The sequence below is a fragment of the Melanotaenia boesemani genome, chromosome 2, assembly GCF_017639745.1.
Source record: "Melanotaenia boesemani isolate fMelBoe1 chromosome 2, fMelBoe1.pri, whole genome shotgun sequence".
Taxonomy (NCBI): domain Eukaryota; kingdom Metazoa; phylum Chordata; class Actinopteri; order Atheriniformes; family Melanotaeniidae; genus Melanotaenia; species Melanotaenia boesemani.
In genome coordinates this window covers 17,233,698-17,259,388 of record NC_055683.1, presented here as the reverse complement: position 1 = coordinate 17,259,388, position 25,691 = coordinate 17,233,698, and the positions used below count along the sequence as shown (strand labels likewise).

The 25,691-nt window shown below is 37.7% G+C and overlaps 1 protein-coding gene across 1 annotated transcript; it reads left to right on the top strand.

Annotated features, from left to right (window-relative positions):
* Positions 1 to 200: 200 nt before the first annotated feature.
* Positions 201 to 23,346, top strand: LOC121649295. The gene is made up of 15 exons (XM_042000009.1): positions 201 to 231; positions 5,363 to 5,436; positions 7,057 to 7,122; positions 9,381 to 9,425; positions 9,526 to 9,627; positions 9,731 to 9,839; positions 11,285 to 11,299; positions 11,415 to 11,459; positions 13,211 to 13,339; positions 14,693 to 14,821; positions 16,175 to 16,303; positions 17,657 to 17,785; positions 19,141 to 19,305; positions 19,870 to 20,024; positions 22,302 to 23,346. Exons 2-15 carry the CDS (start codon positions 5,401 to 5,403, stop codon positions 22,422 to 22,424), a joined length of 1,377 nt encoding a protein of 458 aa, XP_041855943.1. The 5' UTR covers positions 201 to 231; positions 5,363 to 5,400; the 3' UTR covers positions 22,425 to 23,346.
* Positions 23,347 to 25,691: the final 2,345 nt, after the last annotated feature.

Genomic DNA, 25,691 nt, shown 5'->3' with positions numbered 1-25,691 from the left:
TTAGGGCAGCCAGTAGCTACTTTTCTCACTGAAGAGTTAGTAACAGTGGGTGTGTGAGTGTTATTGAAAGAGAAATACTGATAGGATATGAAGTTGCATGAATAAGGACCTCACCACCCATAAACTTCACCGCACGTCACTGGATATCACGTCGCGCGCAAGGGAGAGAGGAACGAGAAAGGGGTGGAAGTGAAAGTTGATGCAATCAGTGTCAGTCGTACGGACAGCAGGGTAAGCAGCAACAACCTCTTCTTTAATGTTTCTGTTGGACTTGTTCACAATGGAACCGCGTGGTCTGCAAAACTGCTGGAAATAGTGCGGAATATATGGTATATATTTTTTTAAGAAGAAGAAGAAAAAAGGAATGGATTCAGTGCGCGCGCCGCTGATTGGGTATGTGTGGTGTGAAAGCGTGTGCCTGCTGTGTCTGTGGATCTGGCCCTCACGCAGATCTGACAAACTGCTGCTGATCTAAGACGTATAGACTGGAGAATGTTGCGCCTTATTGCGCAATTCCCTCCTTCTTTGGTCTCTCCTTTCACCAGTCACTCGTCTGCTGGAGGTTTGCATCGAATATGTTGAAGTTATTAAATGTGTTTGTTAAATATGTTGAATTTGAAGTTGTTAACCCTCTCGAGCCACTTCACATTTGGTTCTATGTTGAGAGAAAAACTAGAAACGTGCAGTAATTTATTAAAGCCACCGCAAACATAAATGGGAATCCATTAGTGACACTGAGTCTAGATCGTGAGATTCGCGCATATCAGGTGATTTGTGAACTTTCATCATGCACAGCTGTTTTTTTTTAAAAAACAGAATCAACGCTGCAGATAGTTCAGATAGCGAAGAAAATGAGGAAGGTGAAGAGGAAGGTGAGCCTCAGTCCTACCTGATGTGACTTGATCGAAATGACTAAAATCTAATCAGTTATAATACCACGAAGTGTTTATCTGACTTCCATATAATATTGTACAGAGTAAAATCAGGTTTTTGTTTGACCTGCAAAAGAAAGACCATCATAATTTCAACATGGGCTGCAATTAAAATAAAATTAAATGAAAATATTGAACATTTCCTCTAAATTAAATTCTATGCAGTTGTAAGTGATCACAAAAGATTTTCTTAATCAAAATGATTAGAGCTCTAAGGATGATGATGATTGTGTGTAACAATGGTTGATCACTTTATAATTCTGTTAATGTTCACATTTTCCTTTAAAGTTTCATTAAGTTGATCAATATAATTAGAGGATTTCTTGTGTGGTTAAGAACATTTCTGTTTGTAAAAGTAGATTGCATGGTGTAGATCAGGGGTCTGCAACCTTTACAATCCAAAGAGTCATTTTATCTCAGCAAAAAAGAGGATAGACAGACTTTCGTCTATGGGATGTAGAAAACAATTTATTAAAAAAATAAATAAAACAAAACAAAAAAACAAAAACAACAACCCCCCCCCCCCCCCCCCCCCCCCCCAAATAAATAAATATATAAATAAATAAATAAATAAAAAGCTCATAGTTGCCAACCTAATTACAAGAAAATTTGATTGAAATATATTACTGGTACTTTTAGTGTCGTTATGTTGTGGAAATTCACTGCAATTATTTAATGAAAAAAAAAAAAAAAAAAAAACAATTACTAAAAACCTGCATTCATTATATTTATATTTAAAAACATTTGTTATTCAACATTTTTAGACATTGTGGAAGGTCCACTTGTGGCTCTGGAGCCGCAGGTTGCAGAACCCTGGTTTAGACTGTTGACTGTTGATAACAACTGCTGGCAAAGAAAACATGATGAGGGGTCACTATACTGACAGAACAGCAAGCTGTATAATAAAAATCTCTCCGTAGCTGCTTTCCTTTGTTAAATGCTGCACTTCTGAGTTTGTAAGACAACAGCAGTTGATTCATTAGAGTTATCCATGTAACTTGATATCCTGTTTGCACAGGATGCTTTTGCAGACCAGATTGTTTAGCAACAGCATTCACTTTACTTTTGAAACGCTGTTGTCTTTGTAAGTTTGCCAGTTCTGACCTAACTGATATAATTTTTGCTTCTTGGTTTTTCTGCTGAGTTGTACAGAACAAATGTGCTTTCCCAAGAGGAGCTTTATGGATGTAAGGCCTCTACTTGATAATTTAAGTAAGAAATAAACAGTAAACTGAAGAGAAAAAGAGAGTGAAGAGAAGGAAAACAAAGACCAGGATAAACCAGATAGAAAATCTGCAGTTTAATCTAAACAAGAAAAACCAGACAACCAGCTTCTGCGCCTGAAAGGAAACAAAACATCTGCAAGAAAAACAAAGCTGACCATCATCAGGAGCACTTCAACAAAGACAACACAAGCTGGAAAAATAAAAGACACGCAACCTCATATTTGACAATATTCATTAACTGGAGTGTTAAAATAACGCACCTTCACCTTCCACTCAAACTCCGTCCGCGAAGAGCTGTTGGTTTGTTTATGTCCAGACTCGAGTGTTTCCGCCCAGTTCTCATTATTTATTGTATTTGCTTCCAATTCCCATTTTTCCTGTACATCCCTACTACTAACAACGGATTCATGTCGTAGTGCTTTGTGGATTTTTAATATCAGTCCTTTCTTTTCATTCATTTTCATTGTTAATTGATACAAGCATTTCTTCAACTTTGGTAAATTCCTTGTATATCTTATCTCTCTCATTGTAGTACTTGAGTTGTAAAACTCAGTTGTAAATATTTATAGAAGTCATTGTTTAGTAGATTAAAGTTGATCAAATGATTTCAAGATAGACCCTTTAAAAATTTGGGTAATAAATATTAATCCGTTGTTTGTCCACTTCTCAAAACGTCTGTCCAAACCACACCGTACAAAATCCAGCTTTTTGCTATTTTTATAGATTTGCTCACTTATCTTGAACGGTTTAATTTCTTTTGTATGGTTGACCATATCTTCTTTACTTCTTAATTATAATAGTTCTGGGTCCAGAGATTAATTTGTATTGCTTTTATTGTTATGGACAGCAATTCTGAGAATATCCTTAGTGAAACTCTTTACATTACATCATGTACAAATTTATTTGCTGGTGGTGGAGTTCTTTTCCTGTACTGTCCTTTTCATTCATGGTGCGAAGATTAAAATTCAAAGCGGGCAGAACTTTATAACATTGTCTAATTGTTAACATAACACAAGAGTTAAAGCACATAACTCAAATTTATAGCACAGCAATTAAAAAAGGTTGAATTTCAGCTAAATCTGCATCTCCCATGAGCCTTTGCGGTCCAGATTATGTTGCGTTTTGAAAATAGCCCCGCCCCCTCTGACAGAAACATAACCTGTTGAGTTTTCTTGGCTAATCATTATTATTACACTACACAATGTAGAAAACTATTAGAAACCAATTATTTGAAAATGATGATTAGTCACTACTAAAAAGTTTTTCTGGGCTAAGATTGTGGAGTCACTGTGTGAAGTAAAACAAGCGCACCCTGAAGAAGGGGAGAACTATTTTCTCGATTTATCTCGTATTCTATTGGCTGGAAGAGGTTTGACAGACAGCTCTTTCAGCAACCCAAGAGAGAAGAAAAAATACCCAAGAGCAGAAGTTTTGAGAGCAGAGAAAGTGCCTGAGTGTGAGGGAACGAGACCAAGTCTGAGCGCAGAGTTTTGAAAGAAAGAACAATATATTTGAAAGCAAGAGGGACTTTCTAAGTGTGAGAGCAGAGTTTAGAGAGAGAGCAAGATGATATTTGAGCATGACAAACTAGAAATCTTGCTCTCAAAGCAAAGAATTAAGCTCTTTCCCCAAGGAAAATGGGTTTGAGACCACTGGTATAGAGGAGGGCCATTATTCTGCACTTTAGTGCAGGATCACCTACTATCCCGCAGGTTTTACGTGCTTCCCTGCAGCAACACATCTGACCCACATGGAAGCTTGTTGTCATGTTTTGCACAATCCTCTTAATGACCCATTATTAATTTGACTCAAATGTATTGGAGCAGGTAAACATATCTGCTTCTCACAGGTCCTGATCAGACCATTTTGACACAAGAGGGAAAACGTAACTATCTTCAACTAACTTAATAAATTTAACTAATTCACAACATGCACCATACTTATCTACCTGTACACATACTGTATGTGTATGATATATATATGTGTGTATATGTGTGTATATATACATATATGTCCATGCATACAGACAGATATTAATTGCATATTTCCAAAATTCTTCCTCCATAATGCATACTGTGTGTGCTTGTACATAGAACACCAGTTACTGTGGTATTTAGTTTTCATTCTATTGCATTTGTATTTTTTATTTTTTTAAATCTACTTTCTCCCTCTATTTTACTGTAGTTGAGTTAGTAACACACAAATTTACCTGTTGTGGGATTAATAAGGTTTTATCTTATCTTTTATGCTGTTCTTCTTTAAGTACAATATACTATAGTAAATATAGTACTTTGCTACGCACAGTTTTATAAATGAGGCTCCTGGTCTCTTCTGCTGCTGCATGGCTTTGCCTCACGCCGGTGCCTTTTCTTTTATTTCCCTCTCCAGCTTTGCGCTGCAGCCACTTCTAGGCTTCATAAAACAAGCAGGTTTAGAACTCTTTGGAGTTTTTGCTCTGCTGAAACTCTTTTGTTTGACTTTATAGATCCATGGAAGGAAACTTGTTTATCAGCTGATCACTCTGATCGATCAGCTGCTGCATGAAATCAATTTGCTGTCAGAGATCTGAAAACGTTGATGGCGTACAAGATTATTTCATAACAAATATAATTTCTTTCAGTGGACTCAGTAAAGTGCGCTAAGTTTAAACCTTGCCATTGTTTTGAAGCTGATACAGCACCACCAGCACCCACCGATACGCACCCGCAATACTAGTAAAAAACGCAAATATCAGCCTGATATATCGGCCGGCCGGCCGGCCATGTATTGGTCGTTCCTTACTTGGGACCCTTTCAGAACCAGTTTTCATTAGCATCAATTACTCGTCCAGACTTCTGGTGGCCTGGTTCCAACTTTTTTGAAATGTGTTGACATCATCAAATTGTAAATGAGAAAAATTTTTTCATGAAATGGCAAAATGTTTCAGTTTCAACATCTGATATGTTGTTTATAGGATGTTTAGGAAAGATTTGCTAATCACTGCAATCAGTTTTGAATAACATTTTACACAGCGTCTCAGCTTTTTTGGAATTAGGTTTGTCGAGAGGACAGTGGGGGCAGAACTGTGAGTCAGTCAAGAACTGATCCATTTTATATAATGCATTTTCTTCCAGTATCTCTATACTACATATATTTCTGACTGTTTTCTAATCTTGCCATGAGGTCTAAGATATGGTTCTGATTATGGCTTTCCCCTGCTTTCAGACTCATCATACAGTAAACTGGAAGGTCAACAGGGCAGCATGACATCATCTCAAAAGGTCTACCTTTTTCTCGGGGTAAGTGTCACCTTTGCGGCTCACATACATTCTTGTTTGATAAGATAATCAAAATTATATTTGAAAAACAATTACACTCATGGCCCCCTTATCACTGAGTAGATTAGATATAATCAGCCAATCACACAGCAGCAACTCAACACATCTAGTCATGTAGACATGGTAAAGATGACTTGCTGAAGTTCAAACTGAGCATCAGAACAAGGGGAAAAGGAGATTAAAGTGACTTTGAATGTGACATGGTTGCTGGTCTGAGTATTTCAGAAACTGCTGATCTAATGGGACACAGAGGTCAGAGGAGAATGGGCAGACTGGTTGGAGATGAAAGAAAGGTAACAGAAAGTCAAATGAGCACTGGTTCCAACCAAGTTATGCAGACCAGCATGTCTGAACACACAACACGTCCAACCTTGAAGCAGATGGGCTACAGCAGCAGAAGACCACACCGGGTGCCTCCTATCAGCTAAGAACAGGAAACTGAGGCTACAATTCACACAGACCTCTTTGGGCCTCTTAGTACCAACACAGCCTGGTTTAACCACCACAGCAGAGTATTGTTGCTGACCATGTTCATCCTTTTATGACCACAGTGAAGCATCTTCTGATGCTACTTCCAGCAGGATAATGCACCATGTCACAAAGCTCAGATCATCTCCAACTGCTTTCTAGAACATGACAGTGAGTTCACTGGACTCCAACGGCCTCCACAGCCACCAGATCTCAGTCCAGTAGAGCAGCTTTGGGATCACCTCGTTAAGAAAGAAAGTCCAACAAAGACTCCTTTCTCAGGAAAAGGGCTGTATTCTTCAAATCGATTCGTTATGGCAGTGCCACACAACAGCTGCATGACACAGGAGAGGAAGGACTTGTTCTGGGTGATGAGGTCATGAGAACAGTCAGGGGGATTGTTAAAAGCTGGTCAACACCCCCAACCCATACTCTGCAATAATCTTCAGGCAATGAACTTTGTGTCTCTTCCCTCTGTGGAAATGTGTTTCAAGTTTGCACAAAAACTTGAAATACATCTCCACCCTGCAGGCACACAAGTACCCACCCAACATGTCATGTCACTGCATCTTTTTACTGCTGCACATATTTTCACACTAATTATAGTCAGTGGGAATTTTAGAGGTAGCATGTAAAGATAATTAACACTAGAACAGGAGTAAACACATTTCTACTTGCTTTATCGTTATATAACTATATTATCGCGATTTGCAGCTGAATTTCTGTTGGTTGGCTGATCTTTCTTTCGTCCGTCCGTCCGTTTGTCCATCTATCCATCTATCCATCTATCCATCTATCCTTCCTCCCTTCCTTCCTTCCTAATTCTTTTAAATCTTAGTGTTGTGCGATATGTTTCTTTCTTCGTGATCCACTATGACTGTTGACATGGTACCGTATGGTGTCTTTCAGATGTGATTTTCTTAACCTTTGGGAAGGTCCCCCACTCTCCCTGACCTCCACCCACCTCCTCATGCTACATTGAAGGTTCACGTGTCTGCCAGCCTTCAGGCAGCTGTCCTTGAAGACCAGCTTAGACAGCTTTATAAGCTGTTGTTATGTATTTGAATAATTATTTTTCTAACAATTATTCCTTACTGTCACTGTGTCTCCTAGGTTTTCCTGAGCACCATAAACCTGTCGAAGTGCGGCTGTGAGGACTATTTTGCTCTGAGCGAGTGGGTATGTATTCATTGTACAGCCTTTTTAGTCAACTGCCTTCCTGCTTAAAGAAAGGAAGAATTTCTGTCCAGTCTCTCTGAGAGACTTGTTTGTATCAGGGTCTCTCTAACCTTTTAAAAATGCTACGTTCCACTGATCTTTGATACTGCCAGAGCATCTTAAATGGGTGTATGTAATCTATAGGTCTGTGACCAGAGATAAAATATTTCTTAGTTTTTCACATTAGAAAGTTAATTTTATGGCGTTTTGTGAGACTGTAACAATAAGAGGCGTCAGCTGCAATAAAGACATTTAATACATTTCTCTCAGCTATATGTTCACTTTTTGTTTTTGTTTTTAAAATATTTGTTAGAACTTCTTAGAAGAAGAGCTGCAGCATTCTGTACATTTTGTAACCTCAAAGCACTCGGAGAGGACAGACTCCCACAAAGTGCATTTAGAACAGGGTAAACATCAACATAGCTGCTGCTTGTTCAGCGCTGTTTCGTTGAATCAGAAATGAGAAGGATTTCGTTGAGCATCAAGTTAATGAAGAGTGACACAGACCACATAAATAACATTTTTTCCTCTTAATTTGGGCGTCTAACCCATTAAAAATGGCGGGCCTTTAACCTCTGTGTTACAACGGCAGTTCAACCCCTGTTTGCTTCTTATTCTTTTTTTTTTTAATTATTCTTATATGTATTCTTCATTTTCCCAGAAGGACCTCTAACCCTCCGATTTTACTTTAAATTTAGTTTGCTTTTGATCTGGAATAGACATCTGTTTTTCAAAGAGAACAACAAATTTAATGTAGTCAGTCATGCAGAATTTTATTAAAAAGGTTTCTGCTTACCCTTTTCTCTCTGACGTCACAAATATTGCTGCCATCAAAGTCAGGATGTTTTTCTTTAGGCTCATAATCAGCCATTCTATTCTGAAGAAAACTCATGTTAATATATCAAAATATTTCTAAACAAAAACTCACTCCTCACGTTTTCTCCTCCTTTTCTGATCACGTCTGTCTGTGGAACAACTATGTTTATGGCAACTAATGACAAACACAAATTACTGGCAAATTTAGAGGAAACTCTACAAAAATCAGAGGAAACATTTATGAGGATTGACGCTGAAAATCCAACAATGATATATTTAACAAATTTTTGTTTTCACCGGCCAACGACCTGGATACGACCAAATTCACCGATGTTCCAGATGTTTGCGCTTGCCCTGAACCTGTGAAGAGTCCCTTAAAAAATGACTGGATCCAGGTGGTGATCATCAAAATCCATCCATTAATCAAATTAATTCGAGACTTTGTAATTAATTATTCTTGATTAATTGCATTTTAATCGCATAACAATATTTGCACCAAACACATAATTTTTTAAATTTAAATTTACGACTGACTCAAATAATAGATAGAAATTAATGTTGTAAACTCAAGCTCTAGCAATGTCTGGAAATTAAACTGCATTTCTTTTCAAAACTGTAGAAAAAAAAAGGAAAATATTCCTGGCAAAAACTGAACAGCGCTAAAGCTAATGTTACATGTACAGTACTAAAGTTACAGTACTTTTAACTTTTTAAATATTTTCGTGCATATTCATTCTAAGCCATAGAGCGATGAGCCAGAGTCACCTTTGCTAGTTTCCTTTTCATCTGGTCATGGAGCAGAGATGCTCATCTCGTTTTGACTGCAGCTGTGAGGGAGGAGCTTGCTGCAGCACCTGAGTAAACATTACATGCTTTTACATTAATCTCCAAAAGGCGCCAATAAAACCAGAAAAAGTCTCTAGATTTGTTGTTAATCGCTTATTTGAAATCGAGTTGCTAGAGGGGTCGGAAAACTGACTAAATATAGCGCCAAAGTCGCTAAGTTGTTAGCCGAGCCCTGACGTGTGCACCAGTGTTTTCGGTGTACCAGGAATTGTTGCACTGACAAACGTTCCGCGTTGTTTGGAATTCAAACCACGATAAAATGCGTTATTTTTTTAACGTGGAAATTTTTTTAAGTATTAATTGTCCCATTCCCGATTAAAGCCCCACCCCTAACATTATTCGTATATTATACATATATTTATATATTATATAAATTATAGAAGTGTTACAGTTTCTAGAGAAACAGGATCCTATAAAGGAATCAAGTACAAGTACAGTATTGGTCATGTTATAACTGACTAAACTCTTTGGGAAACATTGATCTTTTTAACCATGACTCATATTAATAAAATGTTTAATAATTAATGTTTTCTGTTTTCTCAATGGATTTTCCAAAGGATTTGAATAAGAGTATTGCTCTTATAAATGCCACGAAGTCAGAGGTAAGTTGGTGAAACAGGGATGAAAAAAATTAGATGTATGCAAATCTATCTAAAATGCATTTTGGATGGACTTAAATGATGGATGTGTTGATCCCTGCAGGACATAGTGAGGTGTTCTTTATGGAATTTTTGCCACAGCTCAGGATGCACTAAAGGAAATCCATTGTGCTGCATTTACGAACAGTGCGATTACAAAACTGAGGTGAATATTACCGAGTTTTATTCCTTTGTTTACAATGTTTTGCTTTTACTTTGCTTGAAAAAATAAGAGAAAAAAACAATCATATAAATCTGTTTCTTTACAGACTAATTTTGAAGACAATTGTTCAAACGAGTCTCTTGGGAATGTTACTATGTTTCACATCAGATGCATCGTAGCCAAAGAACGAAATAAGACCAACAACGTTTCTCAAGGTATGACTTATACAGATTGCAGCTGTAACAAACCATGGTGGTTGTTTCTCTAACTGGGGTTCTGCTCACACCCAAGCAATCATATCTCATCCAAAATGGTGAGAAGCAGCACATTTGGTTAACATATATTGTATTAAAAAATGATTGTGTATAAATATTACTGAGTACTGTTAAATGTCTTGAGTCATTTCTTCACATATGTAACAGAATTATGTTAAATTAGTGCACCAAATTCTTTAGTACAAAAACATAAAAGATTAAGATCAATAGTTTGACTTCTCAGCCTATCAGCACATAACACAAACATACAAGGAAGGAAGGATATGTTAAACACTTAAACACCGCCATCAGCGCATCATGAAAAAAGCTGATAAGATTTAGGTCCCATACACAGCTTAAGTGTTCGCATCAGTCAAATAAATTGAGGGATGTTTCAGAATTTTCTTCAGCTAAATCTAAATAGATCTGAAGTTATTGTCTTTGGAACCAAAATATTATCTGCTGATATTCAGACAACAGAGAGCACGTGCAATCCCTCTGGTTTCTCTCAGAGTTTGTACCATTTTAAGAAACTTGAAAGTCAGTATTTGGTCTGAGCAGTTTTATTATGAACAGAGTGTGAACCCTGTTAGACAAGCTTTAGTTTTCAGGAATGATTCTCCAGGCGTCTTGAAGGACTTTCCTACGTTCTTCTTTGGATATTGGCTGCCCTCTGTTCCGCTCTCTGTCCAGATGATCCCACACTGCTTCAGTAATGTTGAGGATTTATCCTCCATCAGACCTGTTGCCACTGATCTTTCCAGTTCTTGTGTCATGTGACATACCTCCCTATTTCTCTTCCATAAAAATGCTTTCTGGACAGCCACTTTTCCACGGAGACATTTTGATGAGGTTTCGGCCAACGGTAGTCGGATCAGCTGAAGGTCCAGATACATTTTTAGATCCTGCATCAGGTCTTTACTGAATCTGTTCCTATTCCTTCAGGACATCACTTTCAGATCCTGTTCATCTGTTGTCTTTAAACTTGACACTTCTTTTGTCTTCCACTTTCTAAAGTTTCTTTAAATATCTACAAAAAAACTGCACCCGGTGCTGAGATATGACAGGTTTTAATCTAACTACTTTTTAGGAATCACCTTGTTACCAAAAAGTTATTCATGTCAAACTGTGTTATCTTTGGTTTTTTTCGTATCTGCAGGTAAAGAAATGTGACTTAAATTTAAAGGCTGAGGGGTGTCTCAACATGTTTGCACAGTACTTTTAATGCAGCAAAGTCACCAGGCTGAAAATTTAGTGTTTTAAAATACAAAGTTTGTTGCAGTGACTGATCTCCGTTTGGGATGAAATCTTATAAGTTCTGGTAGAAGATCTAATTTTTCTGTAGTTATTTTATCCTAACAGTGTCATTTGTAGTCATTCAGTTTTCTGTCTCTCTTGCATTACAGAATGTGGAGACTATGGTGAGTATATTAGTAGGATGCTGCAACCATTTCTATTTGAATACATTTTTTAAAATATATTTCTAAGACATGACTTTGATCAGTTATTAACTCTGTTTCTATTGTGTGTTTTTAGACCAACTCATCAACCTGTACCCAAAGATCTTCCCGAAACCCGAAGGTAAGTTTCTCTTCTTTATTTTCTTGCCTCACAGCAAGAAGGTTACTCTAGTATCTTTTGCAGTTTTTGAAAATCTACCATTTTAATTCTGTTAAGGAACATCTAAAATTTCAGTTGAAAAAATAAAAACAGAAGGAAAAAATCTGCAAATCTTATCATCCCATATTTTATTCCCAATAGAACATAAACAACATATCATGATGAAGAAACTGAGGCAATTTAAGTAGAAAATATGATCTCATTTTGAATCAGCAACACAAAAAGTTGGAACATTGTGTTTACTACAGCATCCGCTCTTTTTTTTAAAGCCTTCAGCTTGGCCCCCTGCACACAGAGATTCTTCCTGATTCTTTAAATTATTTTTGTATATTGGCAAACCTCTGCCCACCTGAAATGCTTCTTTTATTACCCAGCCATGTTACTGAACTGTTGTCAGTTAACCTAATTAGTTAATTACGTGGCTGGTTCACTTCTTTCTGGATCCTCATGGCATTTCTAATATGCGTTTGGGGACTATTCATCAATTCTCCAGACTCTGACAATTTAGAGATGCATATTATCAACATCGGCCTAGATGAAGCTGCCATGCTCTGGTTTTCACTGACAGTAATGTGGTTTTGCTTTAGCCAGAGATAACCACTTACATTTTCTACTGTGTTTCAGGTAAATTTACTTTAACACAGAAGCACTGTTTCCAACACCTCAATAAGAGAAGTAGCTATTGGCTGTCCTACAAGTCGGTAGAAGTCGCTGAATGACATCATCATCTAATTAGATCTCTTGGGATAAAACATCAGTTGATGAGATTTGTAAAACAATCCATTGTGCTTTTATTCACATTTTAAACAGCAATCCAACATTTTTTTTAGAATTGTTGTACACTGGCCTGTTTCCGTTGGAATTAGGATCAGTTTTGTGCACATTAGTATTCTCAGTGTTTATAGAAACCTTTTTGCAGGGCCCCCTTTTTATCAACAACAATAATGTCAAACCCCCACTGATCCCAGTACCACATGCACCCTGATGTTTACAAAGAAACGTACGAAGAAATGGGCCACGAAATAGTCTTTAATTTATTGGCTGCTACTCTGTTAATAATAGCTAAAAGCATGTCGGTGGCAGAAGGAATCAGCTCCTCTGCTACAGTGTGAGGCGTTTTAAACCAGGAAACTCTGCAAACTGCTTCAGTTGAGTTGAGCTTTCCATGGGGCAGAGGCTGCTTTAGTAAAACAACTCTGCTATTTCCCACAGTTGAGTATTTTATTTCTAAAGTAATCAACAGGCTTTTCTTTTTGTTCAGGATGAGAAGTTCCCAAGTGTGTTGTAACTTGTTTGGCTTCATACTATCAAATGCTAATATTTTGAGACATACAACACACTGCTCATGCATGTTTTGCTAGCAGTGCAAAAACTAAAAATTTTCTCTAGCCCACCCCCACCCCCGTCGTAACTCTGGAAACTCATACAAAGTGATAGAAAGCCATCAACTAAGCAGCCCGAAGCATATCAGTCCAAGTCAGGATGGATCGATGTTTTTATGATGTTTCCACCAAACTCTTCATAAATGTGGTGCTGAAATGGAGACTCATCAGACTTAATAAAAGCCAGTGTGTAAATATCAACTGTAAATATAGTAAACTTATCAAGTTTACTTCAATGATAAATTCCATGTTTAATGTTTTAATTTATCCCATTAGTTCCTCCATTGGTTAGTGCCTTTCTGTCATTTATTGAGCTGTCTGCAATTTTAGATGAAAGAACAACAACAACAATGAAATCAACCACATCTGAGGAGACACCAAGAACAACATCGCAACTATATACAACAAGCATCCACACAACATCCCTCCTAGGGGTGTTTCCTTATAAACAAAACAAAGGTAAGATATGTACCCCGCCGCTTGCCTTCCTATTCCTGAGATAGGCTCTAGCTTCACTGCAAAATTGGACTAAGACTAAGGACTTAGTCCTGAATTGGACTAAGCGGTATAGAAAATGAATGAACACTATAACGAACATTACAATGTTAACGCTGCAGGAAATGGGCTTTAGAATTGTGTATGTTTATCATGCACTCTGCATCTTGTGCACGGACAAGGTTAATGGTTCAGAATAAAGGTTCAGAGACACCTTAAAGTTTTATTTTTCAACCCTTGGTCTTTAGGTTTAGAGACAAAGATGAGCTACTTCAAAGTATTGTCTGACGTCTGTTTCCTCAACATCTCATTTTCTCATTCTCCATGAAAAACTGGATTTACTACAGCTGTTATGATGGTCTGCACCTAATCTAGTTGGTAATTGTCTCTCGTGGTCAGAATCTGTAGCAGTGAGCTCAGACGTGCATGTGGATGTTTGTTTGCTTCCTGACAATAACTTTCCTGAACTCTAACCAAGAAAGACGTCTTTGTTTTATCAGTTTGGTTCCCAAACTTTTTTGCAGGGCCCCCTTTTTATCAACAACAATAATGTCAAACCCCCACTGATCCCAGTACCACATGCACCCCGATGTTTACAAAGAAACGTACGAAGAAATGGGCCACAAAATAGTCTTTAGTTTATTGGCTGCTACTCTGTTAATAATAGCTAAAAGCATGTCGGTGGCAGAAGGAATCAGCTCCTCTGCTACAGTGTGAGGCGTTTTAAACCAGAAAACTCTGCAAACTGCTTCAGTTGAGTTGAGCTTTCCATGGGGCAGAGGCTGCTTTAGTAAAACAACTCTGCTATTTCCCACAGTTGAGTATTTTATTTCTAAAGTAATCAACAGGCTTTTCTTTTTGTTCAGGATGAGAAGTTCCCAAGTGTGTTGTAACTTGTTTGACTTCATACTGTCAAATGCTAATATTTTGAGACATACAACACACTGCTCGTCCATGTTTTGCTAGCAGTGCAAAAACTAAAAATTTTCTCTAGCCCACCCCCACCCCCGTCGTAACTCTGGAAACTCATACAAAGTGATAGAAAGCCATCAACTAAGCAGCCCGAAGCATATCAGTCCAAGTCAGGATGGATCGATGTTTTTATGATGTTTCCACCAAACTCTTCATAAATGTGGTGCTGAAATGGAGACTCATCAGACTTAATAAAAGCCAGTGTGTAAATATCAACTGTAAATATAGTAAACTTATCAAGTTTACTTCAATGATAAATTCCATGTTTAATGTTTTAATTTGTCCCATTAGTTCCTCCATTGGTTAGTGCCTTTCTGTCATTTATTGAGCTGTCTGCAATTTTAGATGAAAGAACAACAACAACAATGAAATCAACCACAACTGAGGAGACACCAAGAACAACATCGCAACTATATACAACAAGCATCCACACAACATCCCTCCTAGGGGTGTTTCCTTATAAACAAAACAAAGGTAAGATATGTACCCCGCCGCTTGCCTTCCTATTCCTGAGATAGGCTCTAGCTTCACTGCAAAATTGGACTAAGACTAAGGACTTAGTCCTGAATTGGACTAAGCGGTATAGAAAATGAATGAACACTATAACGAACATTACAATGTTAACGCTGCAGGAAATGGGCTTTAGAATTGTGTATGTTTATCATGCACTCTGCATCTTGTGCACGGACAAGGTTAATGGTTCAGAATAAAGGTTCAGAGACACCTTAAAGTTTTATTTTTCAACCCTTGGTCTTTAGGTTTAGAGACAAAGATGAGCTACTTCAAAGTATTGTCTGACGTCTGTTTCCTCAACATCTCATTTTCTCATTCTCCATGAAAAACTGGATTTACTACAGCTGTTATGATGGTCTGCACCTAATCTAGTTGGTAATTGTCTCTCGTGGTCAGAATCTGTAGCAGTGAGCTCAGACGTGCATGTGGATGTTTGTTTGCTTCCTGACAATAACTTTCCTGAACTCTAACCAAGAAAGACGTCTTTGTTTTATCAGTTTGGTTCCCAAACTTTTTTGCAGGGCCCCCTTTTTATCAACAACAATAATGTCAAACCCCCACTGATCCCAGTACCACATGCACCCCGATGTTTACAAAGAAACGTACGAAGAAATGGGCCACAAAATAGTCTTTAGTTTATTGGCTGCTACTCTGTTAATAATAGCTAAAAGCATGTCGGTGGCAGAAGGAATCAGCTCCTCTGCTACAGTGTGAGGCGTTTTAAACCAGAAAACTCTGCAAACTGCTTCAGTTGAGTTGAGCTTTCCATGGGGCAGAGGCTGCTTTAGTAAAACAACTCTGCTATTTCCCACAGTTGAGTATTTTATTTCTAAAGTAATCAACAGGCTTTTCTTTTTGTTCAGGATGAGAAGTTCCCAAGTGTGTTGTAACTTGTTTGACTTCATACTGTCAAATGCTAATATTTTGAGACATACAACACACTGCTCGTCCATGTTTTGCTAGCAGTGCAAAAACTAAAAATTTTCTCTAGCCCACCCCCACCCCCGTCGTAACTCTGGAAACTCATACAAAGTGATAGAAAGCCATCAACTAAGCAGCCCGAAGCATATCAGTCCAAGTCAGGATGGATCGATGTTTTTATGATGTTTCCACCAAACTCTTCATAAATGTGGTGCTGAAATGGAGACTCATCAGACTTAATAAAAGCCAGTGTGTAAATATCAACTGTAAATATAGTAAACTTATCAAGTTTACTTCAATGATAAATTCCATGTTTAATGTTTTAATTTGTCCCATTAGTTCCTCCATTGGTTAGTGCCTTTCTGTCATTTATTGAGCTGTCTGCAATTTTAGATGAAAGAACAACAACAACAATGAAATCAACCACAACTGAGGAGACACCAAGAACAACATCGCAACTATATACAACAAGCATCCACACAACATCCCTCCTAGGGGTGTTTCCTTATAAACAAAACAAAGGTAAGATATGTACCCCGCCGCTTGCCTTCCTATTCCTGAGATAGGCTCTAGCTTCACTGCAAAATTGGACTAAGACTAAGGACTTAGTCCTGAATTGGACTAAGCGGTATAGAAAATGAATGAACACTATAACGAACATTACAATGTTAACGCTGCAGGAAATGGGCTTTAGAATTGTGTATGTTTATCATGCACTCTGCATCTTGTGCACGGACAAGGTTAATGGTTCAGAATAAAGGTTCAGAGACACCTTAAAGTTTTATTTTTCAACCCTTGGTCTTTAGGTTTAGAGACAAAGATGAGCTACTTCAAAGTATTGTCTGACGTCTGTTTCCTCAACATCTCATTTTCTCATTCTCCATGAAAAACTGGATTTACTACAGCTGTTATGATGGTCTGCACCTAATCTAGTTGGTAATTGTCTCTCGTGGTCAGAATCTGTAGCAGTGAGCTCAGACGTGCATGTGGATGTTTGTTTGCTTCCTGACAATAACTTTCCTGAACTCTAACCAAGAAAGACGTCTTTGTTTTATCAGTTTGGTTCCCAAACTTTTTTGCAGGGCCCCCTTTTTATCAACAACAATAATGTCAAACCCCCACTGATCCCAGTACCACATGCACCCCGATGTTTACAAAGAAACGTACGAAGAAATGGGCCACAAAATAGTCTTTAGTTTATTGGCTGCTACTCTGTTAATAATAGCTAAAAGCATGTCGGTGGCAGAAGGAATCAGCTCCTCTGCTACAGTGTGAGGCGTTTTAAACCAGAAAACTCTGCAAACTGCTTCAGTTGAGTTGAGCTTTCCATGGGGCAGAGGCTGCTTTAGTAAAACAACTCTGCTATTTCCCACAGTTGAGTATTTTATTTCTAAAGTAATCAACAGGCTTTTCTTTTTGTTCAGGATGAGAAGTTCCCAAGTGTGTTGTAACTTGTTTGACTTCATACTGTCAAATGCTAACATTTTGAGACATACAACACACTGCTCGTCCATGTTTTGCTAGCAGTGCAAAAACTAAAAATTTTCTCTAGCCCACCCCCACCCCCGTCGTAACTCTGGAAACTCATACAAAGTGATAGAAAGCCATCAACTAAGCAGCCCGAAGCATATCAGTCCAAGTCAGGATGGATCGATGTTTTTATGATGTTTCCACCAAACTCTTCATAAATGTGGTGCTGAAATGGAGACTCATCAGACTTAATAAAAGCCAGTGTGTAAATATCAACTGTAAATATAGTAAACTTATCAAGTTTACTTCAATGATAAATTCCATGTTTAATATTTTAATTTGTCCCATTAGTTCCTCCATTGGTTAGTGCCTTTCTGTCATTTATTGAGCTGTCTGCAATTTTAGATGAAAGAACAACAACAACAATGAAATCAACCACAACTGAGGAGACACCAAGAACAACATCGCAACTATATACAACAAGCATCCACACAACATCCCTCCTAGGGGTGTTTCCTTATAAACAAAACAAAGGTAAGATATGTACCCCGCCGCTTGCCTTCCTATTCCTGAGATAGGCTCTAGCTTCACTGCAAAATTGGACTAAGACTAAGGACTTAGTCCTGAATTGGACTAAGCGGTATAGAAAATGAATGAACACTATAACGAACATTACAATGTTAACGCTGCAGGAAATGGGCTTTAGAATTGTGTATGTTTATCATGCACTCTGCATCTTGTGCACGGACAAGGTTAATGGTTCAGAATAAAGGTTCAGAGACACCTTAAAGTTTTATTTTTCAACCCTTGGTCTTTAGGTTTAGAGACAAAGATGAGCTACTTCAAAGTATTGTCTGACGTCTGTTTCCTCAACATCTCATTTTCTCATTCTCCATGAAAAACTGGATTTACTACAGCTGTTATGATGGTCTGCACCTAATCTAGTTGGTAATTGTCTCTCGTGGTCAGAATCTGTAGCAGTGAGCTCAGACATGCATGTGGATGTTTGTTTGCTTCCTGACAATAACTTTCCTGAACTCTAACCAAGAAAGACGTCTATGTTTTATCATAGTTTGGTTCCCAAACTCTTTTGCAGGGCCCCCTTTTTATCAACAACAATCATGTCAAACCCCCACTGATCCCAGTACCACGTGCACCCCGATGTTTACAAAGAAACGTACGAAGAAATGGGCCACAAAATAGTCTTTAGTTTATTGGCTGCTACTCTGTTAATAATAGCTAAAAGCATGTCGGTGGCAGAAGGAATCAGCTCCTCTGCTACAGTGTGAGGCGTTTTAAACCAGAAAACTCTGCAAACTGCTTCAGTTGAGTTGAGCTTTCCATGGGGCAGAGGCTGCTTTAGTAAAACAACTCTGCTATTTCCCACAGTTGAGTATTTTATTTCTAAAGTAATCAACAGGCTTTTCTTTTTGTTCAGGATGAGAAGTTCCCAAGTGTGTTGTAACTTGTTTGACTTCATACTGTCAAATGCTAATATTTTGAGACATACAACACACTGCTCATGCATGTTTTGCTAGCAGTGCAAAAACTAAAAATTTTCTCTAGCCCACCCCCACCCCCGTCGTAACTCTGGAAACTCATACAAAGTGATAGAAAGCCATCAACTAAGCAGCCCGAAGCATATCAGTCCAAGTCAGGATGGATCGATGTTTTTATGATGTTTCCACCAAACTCTTCATAAATGTGGTGCTGAAATGGAGACTCATCAGACTTAATAAAAGCCAGTGTGTAAATATCAACTGTAAATATAGTAAACTTATCAAGTTTACTTCAATGATAAATTCCATGTTTAATGTTTTAATTTATCCCATTAGTTCCTCCATTGGTTAGTGCCTTTCTGTCATTTATTGAGCTGTCTGCAATTTTAGATGAAAGAACAACAACGACAATAAAATCAACCACAACTGAGGAGACACCAAGAACAACGTTGCAACCATATACAACAAACAACTGGACAACATCCCACCCAGGTGGTAATCACAAATCAGACCCAGAAAAGTACAACGGAGAAAAAGAGACTGAACAACTCAAAGGTAAGATATGTAAATGATACTTTATTTAATTAAATGTCCTTCTCACAAAGTTCTTTTGCACATATCCAGATTATCTTCTACTTACATCGCCTAAGTAACCCTGAAAATCATGTCTCACTCCACATTTGTCTGCAATAATGTGAAGCTGGTGGAGTTTGTCTTTAGATGAACTGCATAGTTGGCTGTTTTCCAGCACATTCATGGGTGAGGATGGTATATTTGGCAAATTAACCACTTCAGTGGACATTAGTGAATCATCCATTACACTGCCACTCACTAAATAATAAATAATCATGTCATAAAATTTTTTGTATATATTGAATAAAAAATTAAGAAAAAACTTCACTGTACATGTTTGTAGAATATTGTATTATGAAAATCACGGCACTGTTTTTTAATACGTCACGCGTCAGAGGGTTAAAACAAAATGTGCTTTTGTTCCAGATCTTAAGTCAACAAGCTTTGAAGTAATCTGTTCCTTCTTTAGGCTCTATTAGTGTTCCAACTCAAGCTCTGGTGTCAGTAACATTTAATGAAAGTTTTTTTTTTTACTCATTTTTTCAGTAATGGAAAATTTGGCCTTCATAATTTTTCTGATTGTGTCCGTGATCCTCAACATCATCCTGCTGATCAACACGTATTGCTACCACCGAAATAAACGGGGCTGGAGTCTGCAGAGCGCACAGAATGGCATACATGAAATGACAGATAATCTGACGGTACGTCTTCAAAGCTGCAGGTTGCAGCTCTAGTGTCTACACACTCCCCTTGAAGATGCCTTTCAAGTGAGAGCTTAAACATTTTTAAGCACTTTGAAATGAGTTCTTTCAGCTGATGTAAACATGCACTGTTGGCACACTTCCTGTGATTTCCTCATTATCCTCATCATAAAAAGACCAGCTCTTGCTTCCCATTCGGTCCTTTAAACTGAGATGTTTGAAATAATTAACTTAAGAAGAAGGCATGAAGCAGAAAGTGTGTGTAGGGGTTGTTGTGGGACAACGTAAGTTTTTACCACATTAGCAAAACATGGAGTTGCATCAGATCCCAGTGCTTTTGGGTTGACCCTATTTCCATCAGAACTTTTATAATGTTCTTCTATGTCTCACTACAAGCCATTTCTTATGGCTGTCGTCCTACACACTCATGTGTTGTAGTTGCATTTAACCACAATGCCCTGCTTTGCAGTCTGCTTCCTCTATGTTTACTTGAAGCAGACCGAGATCTGTAGGCAGACCAGAGTTCGCTTCTTTAGACCAAGGTTATACTTATGGCCCTTATAGTTGTGAAGCTGTACTTCGTTTACTTGTTGGATTGGTCCCAACTTTGTCTTGCAGCTTAAGAATATCAGTTATGTAATAAGTTACTCAACCCCAGTGAAAATTTGGTAAGAGCAAGTAATGCACAGCGTCTGGGAATATGTCTCTATATGGCTTTCGGTAAATTTGCGTCAACTTACATGAAAAAAGTATTTTTAGGAGTTGTTTTTAGAGCCAAAAATGCCATGAAAGTTTAAGACTTCATTTTTTTCCTCAGAAAAAGAAAAATGTCTTGATTTAGTTTTAGTTAGATTCCTGTTTTTAGTTTCGTGGGTTTAGTTCTCTGGTTTTCAGTCGGACTTCTGTGAACTCGGGTTGGGGAATTTGTGATTTCTACTTTGTTCTGTTCTTTTAGTTTCTGTATTATTTGGTTCTGCTGGTGTGTTAGTTTTCCTCTCAGTTTATTTTGAAGAGGGTTTTCCCCTTCTTTTCTCTGTTGTTTACTTGCTGCTCTGTTACAGATTACCTTCCTGTATCAGGTCATTGTGTGTCACTAGTAAGTTTTTGGTCTGTCCGTCTATTTTGAGTTTAGCCTTTTGTACGTTGTGGCTTAGCAGCGCTTTCTGTTTGCTTAAACTCTGCACTGCCCACTGGTGGATGTATTCGCTAACAACTATGCTAACGTAAAAGTCACAATGTTTGAAATAGATGTACTCATTTACATAAGAAAGGAAGCACAACGTTAGCCTAATGGCATAATTGCCTGAGTCATATTTTAAGGTTTTATGGGCATTTATGGGCAATGATGCACAGTGACTCAGCAGTATTAGAAGAGCAAAATTAGGCAGATATCACAATTTGGACAAAATGTGAGTTAGGCAGTTATGCTATGAGGCTAACTGTTAATTGGCCCTGAGTTGAAGTTTATGGACTGTGTACTTTCAGTTTGTTTTTTCTTTTGAGAGAAAAAAAAAGAAAAAAAAAAAAACGAGAAAAAAACAAACAAAAAGAAACAGAAATATAACTTTTTCCTATTTACGTTTCCTAACCACAAAGAATAATCAGATAATAAATTTATTTCCCGATTTTTGGTCAGAACAAAATTAGAGAAATGGATCTTATCGCTTCGATTTGATTATTGTTTTTTCCTTCCATGAAAGGCCCAGAAGTCATCTCTGATCTGTGTACACTATTTAGTACACGGTCAAAACTGTTACACTCATTTAATCATCATGATAAATACAGAATATAATATTTCCTGAAAATTATTTTATGTGTTACAGAATGTAGAAAATGACCAGTAGGATTGATATTTTATAGTTGGCCAACTTGGTCGGCAAATATACAACCTTTCTCTTTGAGATCTGAATACTTATAAGTTTTCATTAAATTCAGCCTTTGGACTTATTGAGACAAGCTGAATTTTTATTTTAATTGCAGTAAGACTAAGTAGATAGATTGAAATGAAAGATTATACAGTATAATATAATGCAATACCAGTAAATGGTACAGATTTATTTAAAGTTTTAACTGGATTTAAAAGTAGATTCAAGTTGTTTAGGAAACAAAAATAAGAAAAGGTGTTTTTTTTTCTGTTTTTTCTTTTTTCAATTTAGAAGGAAAAACCAAATTAAAAGTAAATGGACCATTTTAATGAAGAACTGACCGAAACCAAATGCAGCATGATACTGTTTGTGCACACAATGACCTTCCTCCCTCTCTTCTCTCTTTATGCAGATTTCTGAAACTACAAGCGTAAATATGAATGGGACAATGGCAAACCTCGACTCAAATGGAGCCATGCACCAGAGATTTACTACTCCACCCAGCAATTTTTACCCCCCACATAATCCAATTTAATCATCGGAGTGACGCTGGAGCCAATTCCAGTTGCCATCAGGCGAGATGCAAGGTTCCCCCATAGCAGGTCGCCAGGTCATCACAAGGCCAACCCAAATGACTCTCATGCACATACTCACTCCTAAGGAATTCACCATTTAACCAAACATGAATGTATTTGAACTGTGTGAGGTAACTGGAGTACTTTAAAAGGGCCCACAGGTGCATGGGGAGAAGGCGTTAAGCTCCTGGGTTTGCTATGAACTGGCAGCATTTGGGGATGTGGATATGAAGAGAAGCTCTGCAGCGTTTTTTCCTGCAACAGACAAAAAGGGAGAAGGACTAAAAGAGACAGCAAACCAGTTCCCTAAGAAAGATGGCATTGTCTATTAATATGTTTTTTTTTTTTTTTGGAAGAACATATCAAAGACAGCATCACTCCATTTGACAGAATTCAGAGACACTGGTGAGAAAACGTTTCCTCCCAGGCTAGTTGGATCTGATCCAGAGTCACTTGATGTGAAAATTAGTTGCATGGTTTGCCAATGAAGAACCTTTAACTATAATGTCTGGGATTGAATTCAGATGTATTGAATTGTGTCACAACGTTATCATAAGAAGAATTCAGATGGAGAGAGTGGCCTGAGTGGGCAAGGCCCGCCCATCCAAGAACTAGCCTTTGTATTTAGTTAATATCATTTCATGTTTAATTATTAAACAGTTAATTTTTACAGAAGTACTAAAAGAACATAAATAGAATCAGTTTCTGAGACGATTTATTTCTATTTTCAAGTTATGAGTGTGTCCACTAAATATCACACGGTGCACGGTGGTGTGGTGGTTAGCACCGCAGCCTCACAGCAAAAAGGTCGCTGGTTCGAGCCTCGGCTGGGGGGAGGTTCGAACCTTGGGGGTGGTGGCCTTTCTGTGTGGAGTTTGCATGTTCTCCCCGTGTATGTGTGGGTTCCCTCCAGGTACTCCGGCTTCCTGCCGCTGTCCAAAGACATGCATGTTAGGTTAATTGATTACTCTAAATTCTCCCTTGGAGTGTGTGCGAGTGTGAATGGTTGTTTGTCCCCTATGTGTTGGCCCTGCGATGGACTGGTGACCTGTCCAGGGTGTACCCTGCCTCTCAGCTGTTAATGCTGGGATAAGCTCCAGCTTACCCGCGACCCGTAATGGAACCAGCGGTACAGAAAATGAATGAATGAATAAAACAACATAAAAAAATGTGATCTGTGTTGCTGAACGTTTCCGTACACCCGGAAATGAAATGTTAACTCCTTAACTCCCGGTAGCAGAGGCTGCAGGTGCAGAGGTGAAGCTAAACAGTCAAGCTAAGAAAGCAAAGTTCGAGAATTCATAGGCCAGAAATCTGGATAATGAAGCACTAAAGGTGCATGGATGGAAGTTATTGTGCCTATTGTGAATATCTCTCTCTCCTCACCATCTAGAAGCTGTGAGACTCTAATCCTGCTTTCTGTCTGTTCACCTGATGCTGATATTCATCACATATTGTTCCTTCTGTGTTTAGAAGGAAGCAGCTTCACAGCTTTAAATTCATCCTGCTGACTTTTTACCTTTTAGTTAGTAAATCCTGAACATTTCATCCTTCTTTCTCATATTATTTGATTTTAAATATTTTTATTATTTTTATTTTAAATATATTAAATATTTGAACTGTTGTTGTTTAAAGAGAAAACTGCAGCTAATTATTTTTTCTGTGCTTAGTGCTGGGGTCTGCAACCTTTCCAATCCAAAGAGCCATTTTTCCCTTAGCCAGCCAGTTATCTGTCTATCTATCTATCTGTCTGTCTGTCTGTCTGTCCGTCCGTCCGTCTATGTATATATATATATGTATATCTGTGTGTGTGTGAATCCAGTTCAAACCACAATATTCAAACTCCATTAGCGGAGATAGTAATATCAGAGGAATCTGTGTCCCTTCTTGCTTAAGAAAACATTTTATCTTATGTTATAAATTTTCCCCTGAATCTTCCTACTACAAATGTTGACAAACCAGGTTTTTCCAATTATGCATTGAAAAAATAGCTTATAGCTTATGGTTCTTTGAGTTTTAGGCAAAGCAGTGAGTTGCAGCCTATCATTGCTTGGAAAGACCTGGCCTTTGGTGGATGCTTCTTTTTTTTTATCATATTGTGGCACCCTCACCTGTACCTGTTGACAGGTTCCTGGTTGTAGAAACTTCCAGAACATGTTAATACACCTATTTTGGATGTGTTTCTGTTTGAACTTTTGTGTGTGATGTCCACATTTTCCTGAATGTATTTGTTGAATAACTGAGCATCACATTATTGTAAGCTATCTTTCAGTGTCTTTGTAAAACAGAAATTTACACTGCCATGCTGATTGCGTGTTACTTGTTTGTTACATTCATGTTGTCATATGAATAAAACCATGTACAAACTGTATAAGACCTAGCAGACATTCTTTATTATCATTCCTTGTATCTTATGAAGTTTCCCCTTTTGTTTCACAGTGTTTTATAAAAAATATGGTTACGTTTGGACATTAATAAAAATAGTATGCGGCTAGCAATACAGGCTTAGATGTAACCCTTTAGTAACCCTTTAATTGTCTAGAGTAAATCTGTACAATCTAAAGGTTTAAACAAACATTTGCAAATTTGTGCAATGAGTTTAGCATCAGTAGCCATGGAGACAAGAAGATTTGTGGTTCACTTTATCACTGATGTTGCTTACATTCCTCCACGCTTGTGGGTGTGTGATAGATTGAAATGAAAGATTATACAGTATAATATAATGAAATACCAGTAAAAGGTACAGATTTATCTAAATTTTTAACTGGATTAAAAGTAGACTCAAGTTGTCTAGGAAACAAAAAATAAAAAAAAGAAGTGTTTTTTCTGTTTTTTTTTTTTTAAATCTTTTTTTTAATTTAGAAGGAAATCCCAAATTAAAAGTAAATGGACCATTTTAATGAAGAACTGACCGAAACCCAATGCAGCATGACACTGTTTGTGCACACAGGCATAGAGCTGCAAGCTGCTGGAAATTCCTTCTTGTAGAAAGACACTGACCTTCCTCCCTCTCTTCTCTCTTTAGGCAGCTTTCTGAAATTACAAACTTAAATATGAATGGGACAATGGCAAACCTCAACTCAAATGGAATCATGCACCAGAGATTGACTACTCCACCCAGCAATTTTTACCCCCCACGTGATCCTTTTTTTTTTTTTTTTTTTTTTTAATTTTGAAGACATATAATTATTCACATTTGTCTAACAGACTACATGATGCAGTTACAG

Excerpts from the sequence above, each read along its gene's own strand:
- LOC121649295 (XM_042000009.1), top strand. The coding sequence starts at position 5,401 with ATGACATCATCTCAAAAGGTCTACCTTTTTCTCGGG. Across the intron at positions 13,340-14,692 it reads TCCTTATAAACAAAACAAAG|ATGAAAGAACAACAACAACA; the intron begins GTAAGATATGTA and ends CTGCAATTTTAG. Across the intron at positions 17,786-19,140 it reads TCCTTATAAACAAAACAAAG|ATGAAAGAACAACAACGACA; the intron begins GTAAGATATGTA and ends CTGCAATTTTAG.